Source organism: Rattus rattus, chromosome 9, assembly GCF_011064425.1.
Source record: "Rattus rattus isolate New Zealand chromosome 9, Rrattus_CSIRO_v1, whole genome shotgun sequence".
Classification (NCBI taxonomy): domain Eukaryota; kingdom Metazoa; phylum Chordata; class Mammalia; order Rodentia; family Muridae; genus Rattus; species Rattus rattus.
The window spans coordinates 58,796,451-58,816,551 of NC_046162.1; the positions used below are offsets into that span (position 1 = coordinate 58,796,451).

Here is a 20,101-nt window from a genome sequence, read left to right on the forward strand (position 1 = left end):
AGGCCTGCCTCCCCACAATGCAACACTCCTTCTTCTGCACCCTTTGCAGCCACACTCCCTGCCAGCACCCGGCAATGCATCTCAGGCCCGCGCTCAGCTTAATCATAGAAATCCTGCTAATAATAGTAGCAATCGCTGTTTGTAATTGTTGGGGTAAGGCTTAAATGATCAAGACCATGGAAATTATTAATAACCCAGGCCCAGCCATGGTGGTGTGGGTCATATTAAATTGTGTTGAGATGGATAACCTTGGCAATAATAGTAACTGGGATCATAAATTAATAACGGGAGTATTTAAATTAATGCCACACTGTCCGTAGTCTGGTAGTAAGCAGCTCAATGCTTCTGGAAGTACTAATGCTTCTCCTTCCTGCCTCCCATGAATTCAGCAGAGAGTAAGGCAGATCTGTAAAAGCTTTGGGGGAGGGGACATCTTAGAAGTAATCTCCATCCAGGAGGAAGGACTCCCCAGGGACTTCCGAGGTCCTGCTTGCTGCTTAGACTCTTACATCCAGCCGTGGTGGCTCATGAACATGAATTCTCAAAGCCACGGTGATGTCTACCCATCCTTCCTGGGGGCTGTCTGCTGGACTTTATTGGTTACATACGATAGGTCTTTTTTTTTTTTTCTTTCTGCAGCAAATGGATTAAGTTTAAGTGACCTAGGAAATCACCTACTCGTGAGCAGGCCTTCTTAATCAATACTCTTGGTCTGTCCCTTGTTTCTATTACTCGGGACTGTAGTTTTGAAGAGGACACAGGAGTCCAGACATAGCTAACATCTGGTGCTGGGATAGACATCCCCACACAGTTCTGTACCAGGGCCTTGGCTCTCTGAGGACCAGAAAAGGGCGGGGCGATGTTTCTCCTGAAAGATTGACTCCACCTTCCCAGGTATACGGGTGCCAGGTTTTGATGGGCCAGGTTTTTAGAACATGACCAGTGTGGTCCTCAGAAGGCCTACACACAGCTCATGGATGAGTCTGTCAATGTTGAGTCCCCCGTGAATCCCCTCCACAGAGCATGACTGAACACGTGGGTGGTCAGAGAAGACACTGCTGTCTCTGCCTGTGGGAAGCTCTGAAGCTCGTGCGATCATGTTTGTGTGTGTGGCTTGTATACTCATGAGTGTGTACATTCGAGGGCTAAATACAGGTATGGGCTTGCGTGAACATCACTGTGCACCGTGCACATGTGAATGTGTAGGGGTGTGTATGTGAATGTCATCATGTGTGCGTTGATGTATGTCTGGTCTGTCTTAGGAACCCTTGTAGGATAAGTGGGTTTATATGAGCGCCTGAGGATGGTACAAGCAGATGTCAGTACATGACATCACAGGTGCCCTTGAGAGTGTGTTTGTGTATTCCTGGGTTTTATGTGCACACCTGTGAGTCCTTCAAGCTCAGGGAAGGCTGGAGATGTAGCCCCATGATATGATGCTTGCTTGGCATTTGTAAGGTCCTAGGTTCTATCCTCTGTGTGTGTGTGTGTGTGTGTGTGTGTGTGTGTGTGTGTGTAGAGAGAGACAGAGACAGAGAGAGAGACAGAGGCAGAGACAGAGAGACAGAGACAGAGAGAGAGACCAAGAGACAGAGAGAGAGAGACAGAGGCAGAGACAGAGAGAACAAGAGACAGAGACAGAGAGACAGAGGCAGAGACAGAGAGAGAACAAGAGATAGAGACAGAGAGACAGAGGCAGAGACAGAGAGACAGAGATAGAAAGAGGCAGAGAGAGGCAGAGACAGAGAGACAGAGAGAGAGACAGAGAGGCAGAGACAGAGAGAGAGAGAGAGACAGAGAGAGAGAGAGAGAGAGGCAGAGACAGAGAGACAGAGATGTAGAGAGACAGAGACCAAGAGACAGAGACAGAGACAGAGAGACAGAGAGACAGAGAGACAGAGAGACAGAGAGACAGAGAGACAGAGAGACAGAGAGACTGAGAGACTGAGAGAGAGGCAGAGACAGAGACAGGGAGAGACAGAGAGAGACAGAGAGTCAGGGACAGAAAGACAGAGACAGAGATCTCAAATAATGATATTGGGATAGATTTCACTTTGAATGCCCCAAGGAACATATCCCTCCACAAGTGGGAAGGAGCAGCCGAGAGAAGATGGAATAAAGTGTATACCCAACCGTAAAAGGAAGGCGGCCTCATTTTCGGAATAAGGGCTAGGTAGGGAACTAGGAATCAACCGAGAGGCTGAAGAGGGCGTTTAAGAGAGTGAACCCCGAGGCAGGCCTCATCAGTAGGAGAGCAATGGCCCCCGCTGGATCCGCAGCATCCGGGACTGATGCTCGGCATAACCGGCGGTGCACTGGGTATGTGGGACAGCCCACAGAGAAGCCGCAGCGGGGCACACGGGTGCGGCTCCTCGCACGCCTCACTTGGCTGCTCCGGACTCCCCACCCCAGGCAGCGGGGCGGGCGCGGTTCCGGACGGGCTGGGGGGGGGGGTAGTTGGGCGGGCTGGGCGGGGAGGAGGCGGGGCTGCTGCATTGCCTTCACCCAGCTGCTCCCGCCCGCCCGCAGCCAGAGCGAGTGGAGCCTCCGCCAGCTCCGGCGGGCAGCGGGCGCTGGAGCGCAGCGCACTTCAGCTCAGCGCAGCACCATCGGTCTGCAGAGCGGACTGAGCTAGAAGCGGAGCGCTGTCGCCGGAGGCGTGCAATGAGGAGGGCAGGTGCTGCCTGCAGCGCCATGGACCGGCTGCGCCTGCTGCTGCTGCTGCTTCTAGGGGTAAGTGGTTAGCAGGAGGGACTCCTGTTGACCTTTTCAAAGAGCTGAACCCCAAGGGGACCTGGGTGCCACCACCCAGAGAACAGAATAGGACGTCAAGGTCCCAGATGTTGGGAACGGGTGGCGGAGGAGCTGCGGGGCGGTGACTCACAGGGGCGCTCCTAGCTTCTAGGACTTTCAGAGCGAGCGCAGAGGCGACCCAGTCCCAGGATAGAGATACAGGCAGGAGTGTTGTAACGATGCTGGTTCTTGGTGCTGCTGCTACCGCTGGTGGTGGTCCTTGGGCACTACGGTGGGTGCGGTGTAGGGGACTGGGAGCAGTTTCTCAGGGGCGGGGGTTGGAGGGAGGTTTGGAAATCTCAGGCGCCTGGGTTCTTCTGACGACAGCATGTGAATTCTGGGATCCCGCGGGGAGTTTTCTCTTTAGCATCTTAGTCCCTGGGGAGTTGTAGGACAGAATCCGGCACGAGAGAAGGAAGGGGAAGAGATCAGCGCTAGAGATGTGAGGGGCTAGAGACGGAACAATGGGGGAGGCGGCTAGAGGGACTGGAGGCGGAGGGGACCCGGTATGGACAATGGGGACCGGCCAGACAATGGGGGGGAGGGGCGTCGAAAGGAACGATTCGGGAGTGGCAGAGAGGTTGAAGAGAGAGAAGTAGGATTTATGGAGGGCAGAAAAGAGACAGCCACTAAAGAGATAGAGAGGTGGAAAGCCGGTGCAGACCCTGAAGTGCTCAGGGCCCCGCCTGTCTACTCAAGGTCGGTACGATGAGGACAGCAGAGTCACAGAGGTTTCCCGCGTGGGTTCTAGCACTCTTTCTAGCGGCCTCGCCCAGTCCGGGAATTGCGTCTGGGCATCCCAGGCTGGGAGGGGAGCGCCCACTTCACTGTGGCAAATCCGCTTCCAGGATGGTTCCTTGGCAAACCTTTCACACGCTTTGAAGCAACGCAGTGGACTCGGAGAGACAGAGCCGGGGCATCCTCCTACCCTATCAGATGCCGGCCAGTTCTTGGGATGCGAGCGCTGGGACTCTCAAGGCGGTGATGGTTCCGGCAGCGCATAGCTCGGGGATGCAAAAACCCCAGGCGACCCGCAGGGGGCACTGCGGGTGAGGGATTGCTATGGGAGCTGCGTGCGCGCCTAGGGCTGCGCACTGCGCCCCTTCTAAGTTAAGCGGCCACCGGCCCTGCGCCCTCCGCGCTCCTTCCGGTAAGGAATTTAACGGGATCATCATCCCGCCCACACCTGGCCAGGCTTTCGGTAAAAGTCAATGAACCCTTCTCAAATGAGTCAGGGGCCGCTTGGATACCTGGCATTCTGTCGGATTTCTGTTCCAGCTAAGGTCATCGGGTCCTCCTTCTATGAACCCGAGTTCTCTGGGTATTTCTGACCAGATCTTAAGGAAGGTTGGCAATGAAAGTGGCGTCCTTACTCTTCCCTCCACCGTTTCCTTCATACGAGCACTGTCCGTCCCCCCTCCCCCCCACCGAATCTTCATCCTACTGATAAGGAGGCAGGGACTTCGGAGTTTAAACAAGTTGGTTAAGATCTCACAAGCCAGAGTCCTGTGGCTGGGTGGCCACCCCATTCCAGCTCTGTACCCCCTCTATTCAAGAGAGCAGCTGGGGCGCGCGGAGGTGAGGAGGGGGCGGCAGCTAGTCCGCTTCGTTTCACAGCAGGGATGGTGACACCATCCCAAAGGATAGGCAGGAGGTGGGATATGAAGGCGATCGGATGGAGAACCCTCTCAAGCTCTCATCCTCAACCTCACACATGGTTCCCTGGAGCTATCAGTACTTGCGGCGTCCTCCGGGGACCTGGGAGTGACAGCAAAGGTGTTTGCTAACTAATGCCTCTGGTTAGAGGTGCTTCTTGGTCCTCCTTAAGATGGCTGGGGAAGAGGGCCTGGGGCGCTGTGTGGTTCTGATCCTGGAGGGGTGAGGGCGTGGCCTCTGAACCTTGACGGAACCTTCGGACTTGAGCCTCTATGGCTCTGCTTTCTCCAGGCTGTTCGGCTAGAGCAGGTTCTGCGTTCCTCCGCGGTCCGAGCCTCTTCCTGCGCCGCCGAGAGAGTGCTGAAACCAGAGCGCAACCCGGCGAGTCTGCTGGCGGGCCGCGCCGGTAATGGAGGCACTTTGTCATTCAGACGTCTGTAACCGGAGCCGCCCGGCTGGCTAATGCTCCTAATAGGGGTGCAGCAGCGTAGGCAGCAAATGGGCAGCGTGACCGACGAGGCTGCTGTGGAGGGTGGGTGGATAGGTGGCTCCACCCTACCTGGCCAGCCCTTCTGACTGTAGCACCTCGCACCTCCCTAGGGGGATGAGTTGGAAGGGCAGACACAATAAAATCGGTGAGGTGCTTACTATGACCTGCACTGTCTTGGGTACTTTTATGTTATGTATTCCTTAGGTGCCAGCAAGGTAAATTTAGTGATTCCCATTTTACAGGCGAGGCGGCTGACCCCCAGGAAATTTAGGCAGGGTACTAGGCTCCCCAACTTAGAAAGCAGACGTGGTCGTTGCGTTAGTCTTCCTTCTGCGCAGTTCCTTTTCAGCTTCCCCACGAGAGGGGGTGTGGTCCTGGACTGCCACTGGCTGGGTAAATTAGACGCTGCCCCGTGGCTCTGAACCTAGCCACTCCCATGTTTCACGTGTGCAGAGCCCAGCCTTTCTTCAAGTCCGCACAAGGCAGCTTCCTAAGGAATTAACACGTCCCCTACTCAGTGGCTCTCCAAAGGGGTGAGGAGTGGAGCAGTAATCAATGCCTAGCCCTGGCTAAAGCTTTCCAGATATTGGAAAACCCCTACCCCATATGGTGGTGTCCAGGCTCTATTCTCTAAGGAGCCTTCTCTGAAGCTGTTGTGAATGAATGGTCAGGATTGAGACCATGGAGGCATTCATATGGTGGCAAACCCTGGTGTTTTTTCTTTCTTTCTTTCTGTTTAATCCAATTTTTTTAAAAAAGCCAATTCATCTGAGCACGGAAAGCCAGCCCCGCAATGACATAAATAGATCGTAAACATTTTGAAAAATGGAGAAGTCATGCTAGCAACTTTGAAATGAATAAATGTAGTAGCTATAACTACAGGCAAATGGGTCTGTCACTTTGATAAATTGATCAATTTGGATTGGAGTTTGGAGCAATTAGCTGAACTCTAGTCACACGTCCCTGCTTGACTGCCGCCTTCCTTTCTGCTTTGTCGCCCCTGAGCAGCAGCTCAGGCCCCCAAGACACACCCCACTTCGTCAGCAACCACCATTGACGGAACTCCTACTATACGATTCCCAGATGGATCCACAGATTTGATTCCATTCAATTCTCAAGGTCACCCAGCCACGCTCAGGGCAGTGATTTAGATGGGAAAACGGAGATTCAGGAAGAATAGAATCACAGACTACTTTTGCAGCAAATCTAGGATTTCATGACAGAGGGAACATAAGCCAAGTACAGATGTGAATACTGATTATGTGGCCTCAACTCTATATGTAAGTCCTAAAAGAAGTGAGCAGGCCTGAGGAGAGGGGAGGAGTGGGGAGAAGTAGGGAGGAATGGGGAGGAGAGGGAGGAGGGGGAAGATGAGTGGAGAGGAATGGAGAGGAGAGGAGAGAGGAGGGGAGAGGGGAGGAGAGGAGAGGGAGGAGTGGAAAGGAAAAGAGAGGGGAGGAGAGGGGAGGAGAGGAGAGGGGAGGAGTGGGGAGGATGGAGAGCAGAGGAGAGGAGAGGAGAGAGGGTGGAGAGGGGGGGGAGAGGAGAGGGAGGAGTGGAAAGGAAAAGAGTGGGGAGGAGAGGAGACAGGAGGAGTGGAGAGGAACAGGGAGGAGTGGGGGAGGGAAGGGGAGGAGTGGAGAGGAGCAGGGGAGGGGGGGGAGGTGGAGAGGGAAGGGGAGGGTGGAGAGGAGCAGGGGGAGTGGGGGAGGTGGAGGGGAAGGGAGGAGGGGAGGGAGCAGGGGGGGGGGGGGGGAGGGAGGAGGGGAAGGGGAGGAGTGGAGGGAGCAGGGGGGGGGGAGGAGTGGAGAGGGAAGGGGGAGGAGGGAGGGAGCAGGGGGGGGGGGGAGGAGGGAGAGGGAAGGGGAGGAGTGGAGAGGGAAGGGGAGGAGTGGAGAGGAGCACCGGCGGAGTGGGGAGGAGTGGGGAAGAGTGTGGGTGAACAGGTTCTTGGCAGAAGTGTTTGCCCAAAGTTACTGTGTCTCCAACAAAGACCATATAGTCCCTGGCAGCCCCTCAACACACACCCTCCAACTCTGCTGAGCTCGGTTAAGTGGAGTGGTGGTAAACACCCCAGGTCCACAAAGGGAACAACACAGTGGAGGAGGGAGAAGAAAGTCATAAAGTACCTTGACCCCCACACTTGCCCACTTGTTTAAAACCGCAGTTTGAGGCAGGTGCTGTCCTGATTACCTACTGGTAGGAACCAGAGGCACAGAGAAATTAGAAACCTGTCTGTCACTCTGGCCCTAAATGATGAGGGACTCAGATCAAGAAGTGATTGTGCCCAAATGTTTGACTCGGGCACTTCTTCCTTCCATGTCAGTTTCTACTCAGTCATGCCTCCCTTCCTCGGCTGTCTGTCTGTCTCCCACCTCCATTTCTCTTTGTGTAGCCCTGGCTGGCCTTGAACCCGGATCTTCCTCTCTTGACCTCCCTCTTGCCGGGAGCCCAGGCATGTGTGCGCCTGGCTCCCAGCCAGCTTCTGACCCAGTCCAGTGGCATCAGTTTTAAAGAGTCCATTAGAACTGACACTTTATGGTTCTGGGAGAGTGACTCTTCCGGTCATACTGCGATAGGAGCGAGAAGTGACAACTGATACCCTGACAGGAAGAGAAGGGACAGGAAAACTATCAAAAAGCTGACAAAATGACAAAAATGTGTTCATCTGGGATGGAGACCACGAGAACGCTGCTGCATTGCAGCCCTGGGTAATGGCCAGGGCCCCAGTGATAGAGAGACTGCAGAGGTGGAGGAGGGTACGGCCCCTCCCTCTACCCTCCCCCACACCACCTCCCCTCCCAGCAAAGGGGAAGCACACTGGAGGACAACTGTACGCTTTTGCCCCACCCCCAGGACACATAGCCATCCGCAAGGCATATAGCAGTTTCTTGTTCTTAAATTAGCAAATATGTACACTTGCTCCCTACTATGTGTCAGACAGGGCAGGAGATGCCAGGACAACCTCAGTGCAAAGGTCTGCCTGTCTAATCTGGGAGGGCTGGGGGTGATAGAAACACTTCCTTGAGGAAGTAATATTTCAGCAGAGCCCTATGTGATGAAAGGAAATCAGAACAGACCCTTCTGGAATCCTGGCTCCCGGGAGAAGCCTGCCTTGGGTGCCTGGGACTCCTGGTCTGCAGATGTTGCCAGCCAGCAGCCTGCTGCCAGCACCTGGGAGGAGATGGTGGCAGCTTCAGGTGCTGCCTGCACTCTCTCTGCTGGCCTTGGGGAGACCACTCTGCCCCTAGGGCATCACCCAGTGTTACCCCCTGTCTCTGTTTCCTCTCCTATCAAATGCTGGTGAAACCATAGCGAGGAGTGTGTGTGTGTGTGTGTGTGTGTGTGTGTGTGTGTGTGTGTGTGTGTCTTGGCAAAGATTGGTCCAGCATGGAAGCAGGAGAGGAATGCCTAAACAACCTTATAAAGCTCCCTGGTCTCACGACAAGAGCCCAAATTGCCCAGCATCAAATGGGGTGTGTGTGTGAGCGCAAGGTCTGGAGCCTGCGGAGAAGGCTTTGGAGTTTTATTAGACATTAAGATTGTTCTTTAAGGAACAGAAACAAAGCGAGCCTCCAACAGCCCCTCCCTCCGGGGAATCTGGTGCTAAGTCGTTCCATCCACCAGCAAAGATGCTTTAGTGGCAGGAATCTGACTCCCCTTTCCCCCTGATCCAGCTCTGTTCCCAGGGGCCACAGGGGACGAGAGGGGAGGGGATGGAGTCCGGCTAGTGATGGGAAGTCAACTCTGGAAGAGCAGCGCTGCCTGCCTGCCTGCCGGTGAGAGCCGGCCACTGATAACAGGCTTCCCTTTCAGTCTTGGCTCCAGACTTGCCATCAGTCTTTGCCCTGGCACCAAGCTGTCCCTGTATTTATCTGCGGAGAGGTGAAAACTCCTAGAGGAAACCCAGGGCAGGCCAGAAACCTCCAGTACAGAGTCAAGATTTGAACCCAAGACCTCTCTGCCTTCTGCTCCGGGACACAGAAAACTCCCTTTTGATATTTAATATTTGGAATGAGACCTGGAGAAGGGCCCCACCTCTGGGTAACTGCAGCCCTGCAGGTGTGAGGTTTAGCAAATGGAGTTTGGGCCAGATTTCAGCTCCACTGGCCCCCTTGGCTAGGAGCACCGTGCAAGCTGCAACCTGTCCAGCCATTCTGGATGTCGGTGTCAGGCCGCCCTCCCCATGTGGTGTATCCCCAGGACTCCATGAGAGGCTGTAACCCTAAGGTGAACTTTGCTGAAGGTTAGCCACTGAGGCTGTGACCTCACACCCCAACAGCAGTCAAGGGCCCCCGCGGTCCCCGCACAGCCTTCCTTCCTGCCAGCTTTGATCCTCCTAATGCCTCCCGGGTGAGCTCATCCCAGCCCAGGTGGTTCTAATAGAAAGTATTAAGAGGGAGGCGCGTTTGATCCCTTGGAAGACACCCCCTTTTCTCCTGCCAGGCTGACCCTGTGATCTCCTTCCACCTAGGTGTCCTCTGGAGGTGCCAAGGAGACATGTTCCACAGGCCTGTACACCCACAGCGGAGAGTGCTGCAAAGCCTGCAACTTGGGCGAAGGCGTGGCCCAGCCCTGCGGAGCCAACCAGACCGTGTGTGAACCCTGCCTGGACAGTGAGTCTATTACGGTGGCAAACGGGGCGGGGGGAAGGTTTAGCATGCGCAGAACAGAACTTGGAAGTGTTTTGCCTTCTGGTAGGTCCCCTGCCAACCTCTGCGTGGTCACCAGAAGTGAGTGGGATATAATGAAGAGCAGGGAGAGGCTGAATTGACAAGGGAGCGTGTGGAGGGAGGAGGGGATCTAATGGGGGATCCCCAGAGGGGTCCCCCTTCCCAGCCCCCAAGCAGAGAGGTTGGTAGAAGAGCGTAGCTAGGCAGGGAGAAGAAACTGATGCTCAGGCCAGCTAAAAATACCTTCCGTGCTGCAAGATCAATGGTTACAACCTACCCTCTGTGGCTTTGGGGGGAGGGGAAGGAGGATCAGATCCTGGCTGCCCTGGAAACTGACCTTGGGGGATCCTGGGAGGGTGTGGCTGCCTCTGCTCCGGGCCAGTGTTCTGTAGCTTTCTGATGCCAAGGGGGGAAAGGGGCTGCTGCATAAGAATGTCCTTGCATGGGATGACATGGGGTGGGGACCTGCAGAGGGGAGCTACCTGGCATTTCCTTCAGAAATAAAGAGGCTCATCTTCCAGGAGTGGTGGAGGGAGAGGACGGAAGACAGCTCTGTTCTCATTCCTGTGTGAGTCCTGTGCCCTGTGGGACCAGGAGTCTCAGTCTCTCCTGCTAGATTAGATGCCTCTTTGCTCTGCTGCTGCCTCAGGCCCCAAGGCAGAGATCTCTCCCAGCGTCTGCCAGGCAGTTAGTGCCCCCTAGGAGGGCTGCTGGTAACAGAAAAAGGAGCTGAGAACTCTGAGCCTACCAGCCGGTCCTCTCTTACCTCTGTATGCTCCCTCCCGAGTCTGTCCAACCTTCAGGTAACCCGACTCCTTAGTGTTCTCAAACACTTGCATTTCTAACTCTGTGGTTGTGACTTCTGCAACCCTGGCCCCAGCCATGGGACACCTGAGCTAGATGGGCAGGCTCTCTTGGAAGGTGGCCCCTTACCTGCCTCAGATTCATAGAGTCTCTGTCCCAAGGCAGAGTCAACAGGAGCCACTGGAATACAGCATCCCATTGCCTGGGTGTCCGTGTCCTAGGCCACACCCTCTCCCTCTCTCTCCTGTGTACCCCTTCAGCAGCAGCTGCTGGGTTGGGGGCTCAGGGAAAGCCTTGTCAGGAATGAGGAAAGAGGAATACAACAGAAGCCAGGGGCAGCTCCAGAGGCAGAAGCAGTCTCCCTCCCTCTTTCCCTCCCTCCCTCCCCCCCCCTTCCACCTTCCCTCCCCCTAGAGTTCCGCCTGCCACACTCCCCTCCAGCTGTGTTAATAGGCTGCTTTTACAAGCCTACTTTACGAGCTGGGGACCCCAGCGGACTTTCCCTCCATCCTCAAAAAAAAAAAAAAAAAAAGAACCACGTTTCCACTTGGAAGCCCTTAAAGCTCCTGCCTTCATGCTTTGCCAAAAAAGACCACAGTTTTCACACCCTCCAAAGCCCCCTCTCAGGAGTCTTCCGGCTCATTTTCCCAGGAGCTGGCTTGTTCTTTCCATCCTGTGTGACTGGTCCCCACCCTCACCCCGTGTAAGCACCCTCTCATTCGGAGAGACTGTCCTGCCAAGTGCTTTCTGCTGTCCGACAATATCTCAACCACCAACGATCTTTATTACTGTTCATCGTGGGGCCCTTCACAATCCTCATCCCAACCCTGCGTGGGTGTGTGGGTGTGACCTTACTTATATAGTTTTGGCTGTTTGTTTGGGGTTTTTAATTGTTATTTGTTTATTTATTGAGATAGAGTTTCCCTGTTTGTAGGTAGCCCAGGCTATCCTAAATCTAGATCTGTAGACCAGGCGGGTCTCTAACTCAGAAAAGCACCTGCCTCTGCCTCCCAAGTGTTGGGCTTTCTATTGAGTCTTATGATAGATTCTCATTCACTGTAGCCCAGGCTAGCCTCAAAATCACTATGTAAAGCAGATGGGCCCTTGTATTCACAACCCTCCTGTGTACCTCCTGTGTACCTGGGTGTTATTTTACAGAGAAAGGAAAATGCTCAGAGAGATGACAGAACTAATGAGTCATGGAAGTGAGTTTTAAAGCCAGATCTGCCTGATGCCCTGTATGAACCGCCTGGGAATGGACCTGTTACCCAGGCCCCTCCCCTACTGATTCCCCTCCTTTCCCCTCTGCAACCCCCTTCACTTCTTGCTGGCCATTCTGTCCTTTGCCTCCACACAATACACACTCCCTAGGATATGGCCCTTGATGCCTTTAGATGGTAGGTTTTGGAACTGACCTTTTATGCTGAAAGGACCAGGGCACTGCACATGGAAGTCTCCTGTCTTTCTTGCTGTACCTGGGCTCTTCCTTGGAACGCTAGTCCTGCTTTTCAGAGCCATGCATGTCCTTGGACAGGCAGTATGACAAGTATGAAACTCTGCTGTCACTCCCATTTCAGACCTACATGAGCCACCGCCCTCTCCCGGCCCCTGGGAAGAGGGCCAAAAGGATAACTCTGGCACAGGCTTTCGGGTACCTGTGCTCAAACACCGCCCTAGTGACTAAGTTCTGACACTGATGCCCCCCCCCCCCGTGTGCTGTTGTTCTCAGGTGTTACCTTCTCCGATGTGGTGAGCGCCACTGAGCCGTGCAAGCCGTGCACCGAGTGCCTGGGCCTGCAGAGCATGTCCGCTCCTTGTGTGGAGGCAGACGATGCAGTGTGCAGATGTGCCTATGGCTACTACCAGGACGAGGAGACTGGCCACTGTGAGGCTTGCAGCGTGTGCGAGGTGGGCTCGGGACTCGTGTTCTCCTGCCAGGACAAACAGAACACAGTGTGTGAAGAGTGCCCAGAGGGCACATACTCAGACGAAGCCAACCACGTGGACCCGTGCCTACCCTGCACGGTGTGCGAGGACACTGAGCGCCAGTTACGCGAGTGCACGCCCTGGGCTGATGCTGAATGCGAAGGTGAGCGTGGTTCCAGGCTGGGGTGGGTGGGGGTGCAGAGCTAGATTCGTGAGGAAGGGCGCCCTCTAGGGGTCATAGGAGCCTAGGCAGGCCTTCATCAGACAAGCACCCTCTTTGAGCCTTAGTAACTCTCTGGATAAGTGCACCGAGTTGGCGATTCTAGATTAGACCTCACAGCGAAATCTTTTCCACTAATTCCTTCTCTAGTCTGACGTTGGGAAGGCCGGGCTAACGGTTCACTGGAAGAAGTCATCCTAACTCCTCTCTCAGCGATTATATGGGCGGTAAACTGCGTCCAGAAGGCGCCATAGATCCCAGAGTTTGAAGCAGGCCTTCTTCCAGCCTAGAGCAGGTTTTCTGATCTGGAGTGGGGCTGGGGACTCACAGGACCGAGGACCCTTCAGCTATGAGGCCAGATGTGGGTGTGATAATGGTTATAGGAACCCAAATCAAATTAGCCCTGACTGATGTCACGGGATCACTCCCCTCTCTGGACTTAAGATGTGTTTTCTGATGGCCATAGGGTCACCATAAGGTTGTTGGGGTGGGTGACACATATCCCTCATGGCGTCTGGAGGTGAGGTAGAAGCATTGTGGCTGTTTAATGAGATGGGGTTGGTTGAAGACAATGGCCAGGTAATGAAGGCAGTGGTTCTATGGAACAAAAGAGGAGTGGGACACCTGGGTTGGGGGAGGGGTAGGATAAAGTGGGGTGTGCTTGGAGGGCTCTCACCTACTGAGAACTAGGTGGGCTCTCCTTATCCAGATAGCTCACCTGAAAGAGATAGAGAGGTTCTGGGAGAGGAGGAGGCAGCTGCGGGCCAGGACACAGCCGCCATGGTCACAGGTAGTGTTTATCTCCAAGGGACCAGGAAAGTTGGTGTTGTTTTTTTTTTTTTTTTTTCTTTCTGCCCATCAGTGGGTGATCATGCCCATGGATCTATTTTTCTTTGAATTCGAACCTCAGGTTGCATTGAGCAGGCAAGAGCACCATCTTCAGGAAGTCCCTATTCCCCCCCCCCCCGGGAGAGAGAATGGGCTTTGACACAGGTCCAGTGAGGGGAGCGTGTCAACCCTGCCCGCCCACCCATAGTTAATGGAGGGAGAAGACAGCCCAGCTTTGGAGATTCCTGACTCCGATGGAGGCAACATAATTTCTGCCTTCCATCAGCCTCTTGTGGAGTAGAAGATACAGATCCCCTGTCCTGGGGCCGGGGAGGGGTCCTGACCACCAGCCAAGGCCTCCCCCATACCAGAAGAGCTTGCTCTAGTCGCAGAGTAGAGAAGGCTGGCGAGCTACACTGAGGCCCTAAATATGCTTGCAGTTCTTCTAAATCGGTGAGAGGGATGGGGCTTAGGCCCTAGGGTGGCTTGGTGGAGGCTCCCATGGACCAAGACAGGCAAATGGCCTCAGACACTAGGCTGAGCAGAGAGAGAGAGAACTTCAGCAGTCAGGCAGCAGGAGAGTAGGGAGCACAGTTCTGTGGACAAGTCTAGATCAGTCAGTAGGGTGCAAGGTCAGGGCTGTGGTTAGAGGAAAAGGAGGACTTGGTTGGAAAAGGGGCAGGCTCTCATCTGCAGGGAATCACTTCTTCCCAGATGTCACCCTGCTTTCTCAGCCATCTCGGCAGAAGGCACCCCTGAGGAGCATTTATCCTTATATTGTTCTTTCTGTTCCAACCCCTGAAGGGTTAAATGTTGGCCCTGAGGCCAAATATCCTTTCAGGAAATGGAATTTGATCCTTGGGTTGGCAGCCTACTCTTGTCCAACTAGCACACTTGCCCCGCATATACATTTCAGGTGTCAACATGGTGACTCACCCAGCCTTGGGGCAGACACCCAGCCTCCTTACCGCATTGAAGTTTAGGAGGGGTCACCTGCTCCCTCTTTTTCCTGATAGCTCCGATTCCGGAAATGGTTGTCAGGACCTGCCAAGTGCTTAGCGGGTAGGAATGCTACAGGACAGGACCACATCTGGATCTCGTCTCCAACCTCTATTGGAGAGGCTGGGGGTGGGGGTGAGGGAAGGCGTCCTGGACACTCGACACTGTCTTTAGCCCTTCTCTGAGGCTCCTTCATTACTGTATCCCTCACCCACCCACATCACCCTTGGGGTCAGGGCTGTCAATCCAAACGGAGTCACATCTGCAGCCCTGGGTTCAAGCTACACCTTCAATCTTCCCTGTGACCCCAGCAAATCACAAGAAGGTCCTCTGGAGTCTAACGCCCAGACAGGATTGTCTCTTCCACTTCCCACTCTGCCCTTCCCAGCCTTGCCCGGTACCGGGATGGGGGAGGGGTGAGACTGGGCAGCAGATGGCAAACTTCTCCCCACTGCCAGCCAGATGGATTCCAGACTCACATCTGGGGGCCTTACCCCTCAGAAGGTGCTGAAAATGGGGCCTTTGAAGCATCTCTGTCTCAGGCTAGAGAGACCCAGAGGACTAGTGGGCAGCTTTAACTCCAGTTGGGTGGGCACAATGTAGACTGGGCAGGACAGAGCTGGGTAGCAAAGTGTCCTCCCCTTAACCTTACTAGCATACCATGTATTTCCCTCCCTGCTTTCCCTGCGTGGGAAGTGAGAATGGATAGGACAGGCCGCTTTGCCCAGACAAGTATCCCCCAGGCCACCATCCAGAACCTACAACTCTTAGCACTGCCTCTGGCTGGGTGGCAGAATGGAAAATCCCACCCACTAGTGCCAAGAGGGGCTGGAGCCTCTGCCAGGAAGGCTGGCAATGTCCAAATGGCATGAGCAGGACTAGATGGGTGGCCAAGCACAGAATTGCTCCTTCTGAGGCAATGGGCAGTGCCTACTTCGTAGGCCCTCCCTCCGCCAGCCGTCCTGCTAACAAGGGTGCCAGCTGTAACCCACTCTTCTCCAGGTGCCAGGGCTAGGCTGTTTGCGGGGAGGAATCAGGCGTTACAAGCAGCATGCCGGCCATTGTGCAAGGACTGGCTGGGACGAAGCAAGCCAGTTATACTTCTAGTGCCAGCCTAGCCCCGGAGCATCTGAGACAGGAAAGAGCTGAGTGCCACCTGCCCGGCAGCGTCTCTGATCAGGCCACTGATCAGACCTAAGGCTTGAAGAGGCTCTTTAGCTCGGGCTTCTTGGTGTTCACACTGGGCTGCTGGCAGAAACTAGAATCCTGGTTCCACAGGCTAATCCAAAAAGTTGTTTAGAGACCATGTCTTTTCAGAAAGCCCATTCTCTAGATGGGGAAAATCAAGGCCCCATACTGACCTAAGTCTCCCAACATACAGCTCTTGCTCTTCTTTTTCTAAGCTGACTCACCTGCACAGTCCCAGCTCCCAACCCCATGTAACAGCCTGGCCTCCTGTGCCTGGACCCAGGCGTTGAAGGCTTATGATGAAGCCCTGGAAAGTTGGAGCTAAGGGGAAGGCCTGGATAGGTCCTAACTCCTGTGGCCCTGCTCCCCCAGAGATCCCTGGTCGATGGATCCCAAGGTCTACGCCCCCGGAGGGCTCCGACAGCACAGCGCCCAGCACCCAGGAGCCTGAGGCTCCTCCAGAGCAAGACCTCGTACCCAGTACAGTGGCGGATATGGTGACCACTGTGATGGGCAGCTCCCAGCCTGTAGTGACCCGCGGCACCACCGACAACCTCATTCCTGTCTATTGCTCCATCTTGGCTGCTGTGGTCGTGGGCCTTGTGGCCTATATTGCTTTCAAGAGGTAAGAGGGGGCACGCGGAGGACAAAGGAGGCATTTGCTCCGACCTTGACCTGAAATCATGCACACCCTTCATTCAACCCTAAACTCATCCTTGATCACTATCTCATGCCCGACTCGGGTGTGGCTGTGTGTGTGCTCATATAGTGTGTGTGTCTGTGTGTGTGTGTGTGTGTTTATATATGTGTATGGTGTGTGTTTGAGTGTGTGTGTGTGCTCACATAGTGTGTGTGTGTATGTGTGTGTGGTGTGTATATGTAGTGTGCATGTGTATGGTGTGTGTGAGCATATGTGTATGAGTGTGTGGGGTGCATATGTGTGGTGTGTGTGGTATGTGTGTGAGTGTGTATGTGGTATGTGTATAAGTGTGTGTGTGAGTATGTGGTGTATATGTGTGGTATGTATGCGTGTGCTGTGTGTGTGTGTGTGTGTGGTTGTGTATGTGTACGGTGTGGTTTGTGTGTGTGTGGTGTATATATGTAGTGTGTATATGTATGGTGTGTGTGAGAGTGTGTATGAGTGTATGTGTAGTGTGTACGACTATGTGTGGTATGTTTGTGTGCATGTGTATGGTGTGTGTTTGAGTGTGCATGGTGTGAGTGTGTGTGTGTTAGAACAGAGTTTCCTTTTTGTCCTGGCTTCAGCTCTTCCCTAGTCCCAGGCCGCTCCTGGTTCCTGAGTCCCTGCCTCCACCTCTGACTACTTGTCTCCTTGCCCTCAGCCCACTCACCCCACAGTTCCCTGGTTACGCATGTGTCTTTTCTCTTCCTAAGTCACCCTTACTTTCATGTCACTCCCGGACTCCCTTGTTACCCTTGGGCTCCCGTGGCACCCACATCAAGGAATTCAAGACAGAAGAACTTGCAGAAAGCATTTCCAACTTTGAATGTGTGTCCCATTCAGTTTTTCTTTTCTTTTCTCTCTTCTTTCCCCTCTTTGGTATTTTGTTTTTAAATCATCAAAGTGATCCATGCTTTTTAAAAGCAAATGCAAACAAGACCGGATTTGTTTTGTGGTGCTGAGGAATGGAACCCAGATCTTTGAACATGCCAAGCAAACTTACTGCTACTGAGCCATAGCCCTAGTCTCAGGACTTCTAAATATCTTCCAAAGGAAAAGGCATCGTTTTATCTCCTCAAATTCTACCCCTCTTGGGGGAAATCTCTTTGGGATAACACTTTCCCAGCTGTTTAGAGTACTCTTTTAAATATATATGTATAAACACTCACACATGAATATTTTAATAGACATGTAGAGCTTTTCTAACGACTCGGTGGGAACACACCATTCGCCGTCTGCAGTGTACTTTTCCCTCTGAATCCCCCTCAGGAGAGCTTTCCTCAGAACACGGATTATCCAATCATTTACAGCCTTTCATTTAACAGCATGCAACCTGGACGGTAATGTAGTTAGCCAGTCCTCTCTTGACGGGCGTTTATTTTCAGGGGTTTTGTTGTTGTTGTTGTTGTTGCTGCTGCTGCTGCTGCTGCTGCTGCTTATGATTGCCATAAGGAAACCCGTGTGAGCACTGGCGCATGCGTGTACGTGTGTGCGATTACTGCTCACATATGGGAGTGTTTTAGAAGGGTAGATTGGGAAAAGTGGAATTTCTAGGAAGTCATTTATTTATGTAGTTTGTTCTGTGAACGTTTACTGAATGCTTACCAAGTTCCTCCACCCTTAAGGAGCTTTCTGTGTGCGTGTGCGTGCGTATGTGTGCGTGTGTGTACACACACACAAGTGTACATAGCACCCACAGGCAGAAATGAGCACCTGTCATTTCTCAGCCTTTTGGGTAAGTCTTATAAAGAAAGCTCCTTAGAACCTTGGAGGCCACACTCCTGGCCTCAATGGCAGCACAGCCACATTAGCTGCTCTGATAGAATCCTCACCCAGACCTGGCCTGTTCCTTGTTCCTGGGCCGCAGGTGGAACAGCTGCAAACAAAATAAACAAGGCGCCAACAGCCGCCCCGTGAACCAGACGCCCCCACCGGAGGGAGAGAAACTGCACAGCGACAGTGGCATCTCTGTGGACAGCCAGAGCCTGCATGACCAGCAGACCCATACGCAGACTGCCTCAGGCCAGGGTGAGTGCGAAGGCAGAAGACTGGGGGTTCAGTTGTGAGTAGACTACAGAAGGGACCGGCTGGGTAACAGGGTAGGAGAGGCTGAGTGGGGTGGGGGACATGGGAAAGGGAACTTTTTTATTTTCTCCTGGGATGACTTGGGAAATGCAGGCTTTTACAAGTTGCAGCATCCAGACTCATCAGGCTAATTGTCCCCCCTGGGGGTTAATTACTGCCCAAAGTAGCTGCAATTAGCCTCCTGCCCTGGACTTCTAGGAAACAAGTGGTTAAGTGTGTACCTTAATTAGCGGCCCATAGCTAGGCTCTAGGACACTTGCTGCAGTTGTCTGGAGCTGAAGTGCCCTGTCCCCTCCACTGTCCCCTCCACAGCCTTGATGATGGCTGGGGGGAGGGGACACTCATGGATGGTGCCACAGCTGAGGGTGTGGAGAGGACAGTGAGTCAGCAGGACCCAGGTCGCTCCCACCCAGGCCCCATCTAGGACCACATCTTGGCTATCACTCTGCCTCTAACTCCAGACTTGGAGGAGTGTGACTTGGCCTTTCTGGGGTCTTAGCCCAAGCCGCTAGATGAACTGAAGGAATGAGAGTTGAGAGTTAGGGACTGACGTCCTCCGTTCTCCGCAGCCCTCAAGGGTGATGGCAACCTCTACAGTAGCCTGCCCCTGACCAAGCGTGAGGAGGTAGAGAAACTGCTCAACGGGGATACCTGGCGACATCTGGCAGGCGAGCTGGGTTACCAGCCTGAACATATAGACTCCTTTACCCACGAGGCCTGCCCAGTGCGAGCCCTGCTGGCCAGCTGGGGTGCCCAGGACAGTGCAACGCTTGATGCCCTTTTAGCCGCCCTGCGACGCATCCAGAGAGCCGACATTGTGGAGAGTCTATGCAGCGAGTCCACTGCCACGTCCCCAGTGTGAGCTCACAGACTGGGAGCCCCTGTCCTGTCCCACATTCCAACAACTGATGTTCTAGCCAGCCCCCACAGAGCTGCCCTCTCTCCCTCGGGGATGGCCCAACGGTCAGAACGGAGCATCTCTGTGCAGGGCCTCTGTGTTCCCACTCCTGACTCCGTTGCTGCTCCCGAGGGGGCCCTTGCTTCTGACCACCCTCTCCTCAGCAAGAGAGAGAGAGAGGACCACCCCGAGCCTGACTTTCTCTATTTCCATCTCAGGCCTTTCCTTCCTTTCTAACATTAGCTGTGTCAGATCTGGGGGTTTGACACTAGGAGAAGGGAGCGGGGGCACCCCTAAGACTCAGGAGGTACTGAAGAACCAGAGCCATGGACTCCACACTGTGAACCGGAGAACAAGGGGGAGGCATTGTGGTAGGCTAGACCTTCCTTAGCCCCTCCCTTCTCCCCTCTGGCCAAAGAAGAGGATTACAGACCTCTCTGAGCTGAAAGCAGGTTTGGAACCCAGCCCACACTTCCCTCTCACACACAGGATGGTAAAACCCAGAGAAAGGCAGGGACTGACCTAGGCCACCCAACCACAGGAAGAGCAAATGAAGGCTGATACACTCCTTTCTGAATGAGGGCGTCAAGTGTGCTTGTTGACAGGGATGGCGTGACTTTCAGGGAAATATCTGGAAGCCACGTCTGCCCCGCCCTCATCCACTTTCAGGCCCCTACCCAACCCTTGTGCAGATGAACTGTTTGTTCAAGGGCTGGTCCATTGGTCTATTCTGATGGAGTCAAGCTAAGGGCTCAGGCTTATCCATAAGGCATTTGTGGAGAGATGAATCTGTTAGCGCGCTCATTCTTGGCATAAGCCTGAAGCCATCACGGCCCTTAATGTCAGCCCTAGGGGTCAG

At 54.0% G+C, this 20,101-nt stretch overlaps 1 protein-coding gene across 1 annotated transcript; it reads left to right on the top strand.

The window, feature by feature from the left end:
• The first annotated feature begins 2,549 nt into the window (after positions 1 to 2,549).
• Ngfr (nerve growth factor receptor) lies at positions 2,550 to 19,819 on the top strand. The gene is made up of 6 exons (XM_032913996.1): positions 2,550 to 2,733; positions 9,414 to 9,555; positions 12,146 to 12,505; positions 15,950 to 16,202; positions 18,127 to 18,287; positions 18,914 to 19,819. The coding sequence occupies exons 1-6, from the start codon at positions 2,665 to 2,667 to the stop codon at positions 19,204 to 19,206; spliced, it is 1,278 nt and encodes a 425-aa protein (XP_032769887.1). The 5' UTR covers positions 2,550 to 2,664; the 3' UTR covers positions 19,207 to 19,819.
• The last annotated feature ends 282 nt before the right edge of the window (positions 19,820 to 20,101 follow it).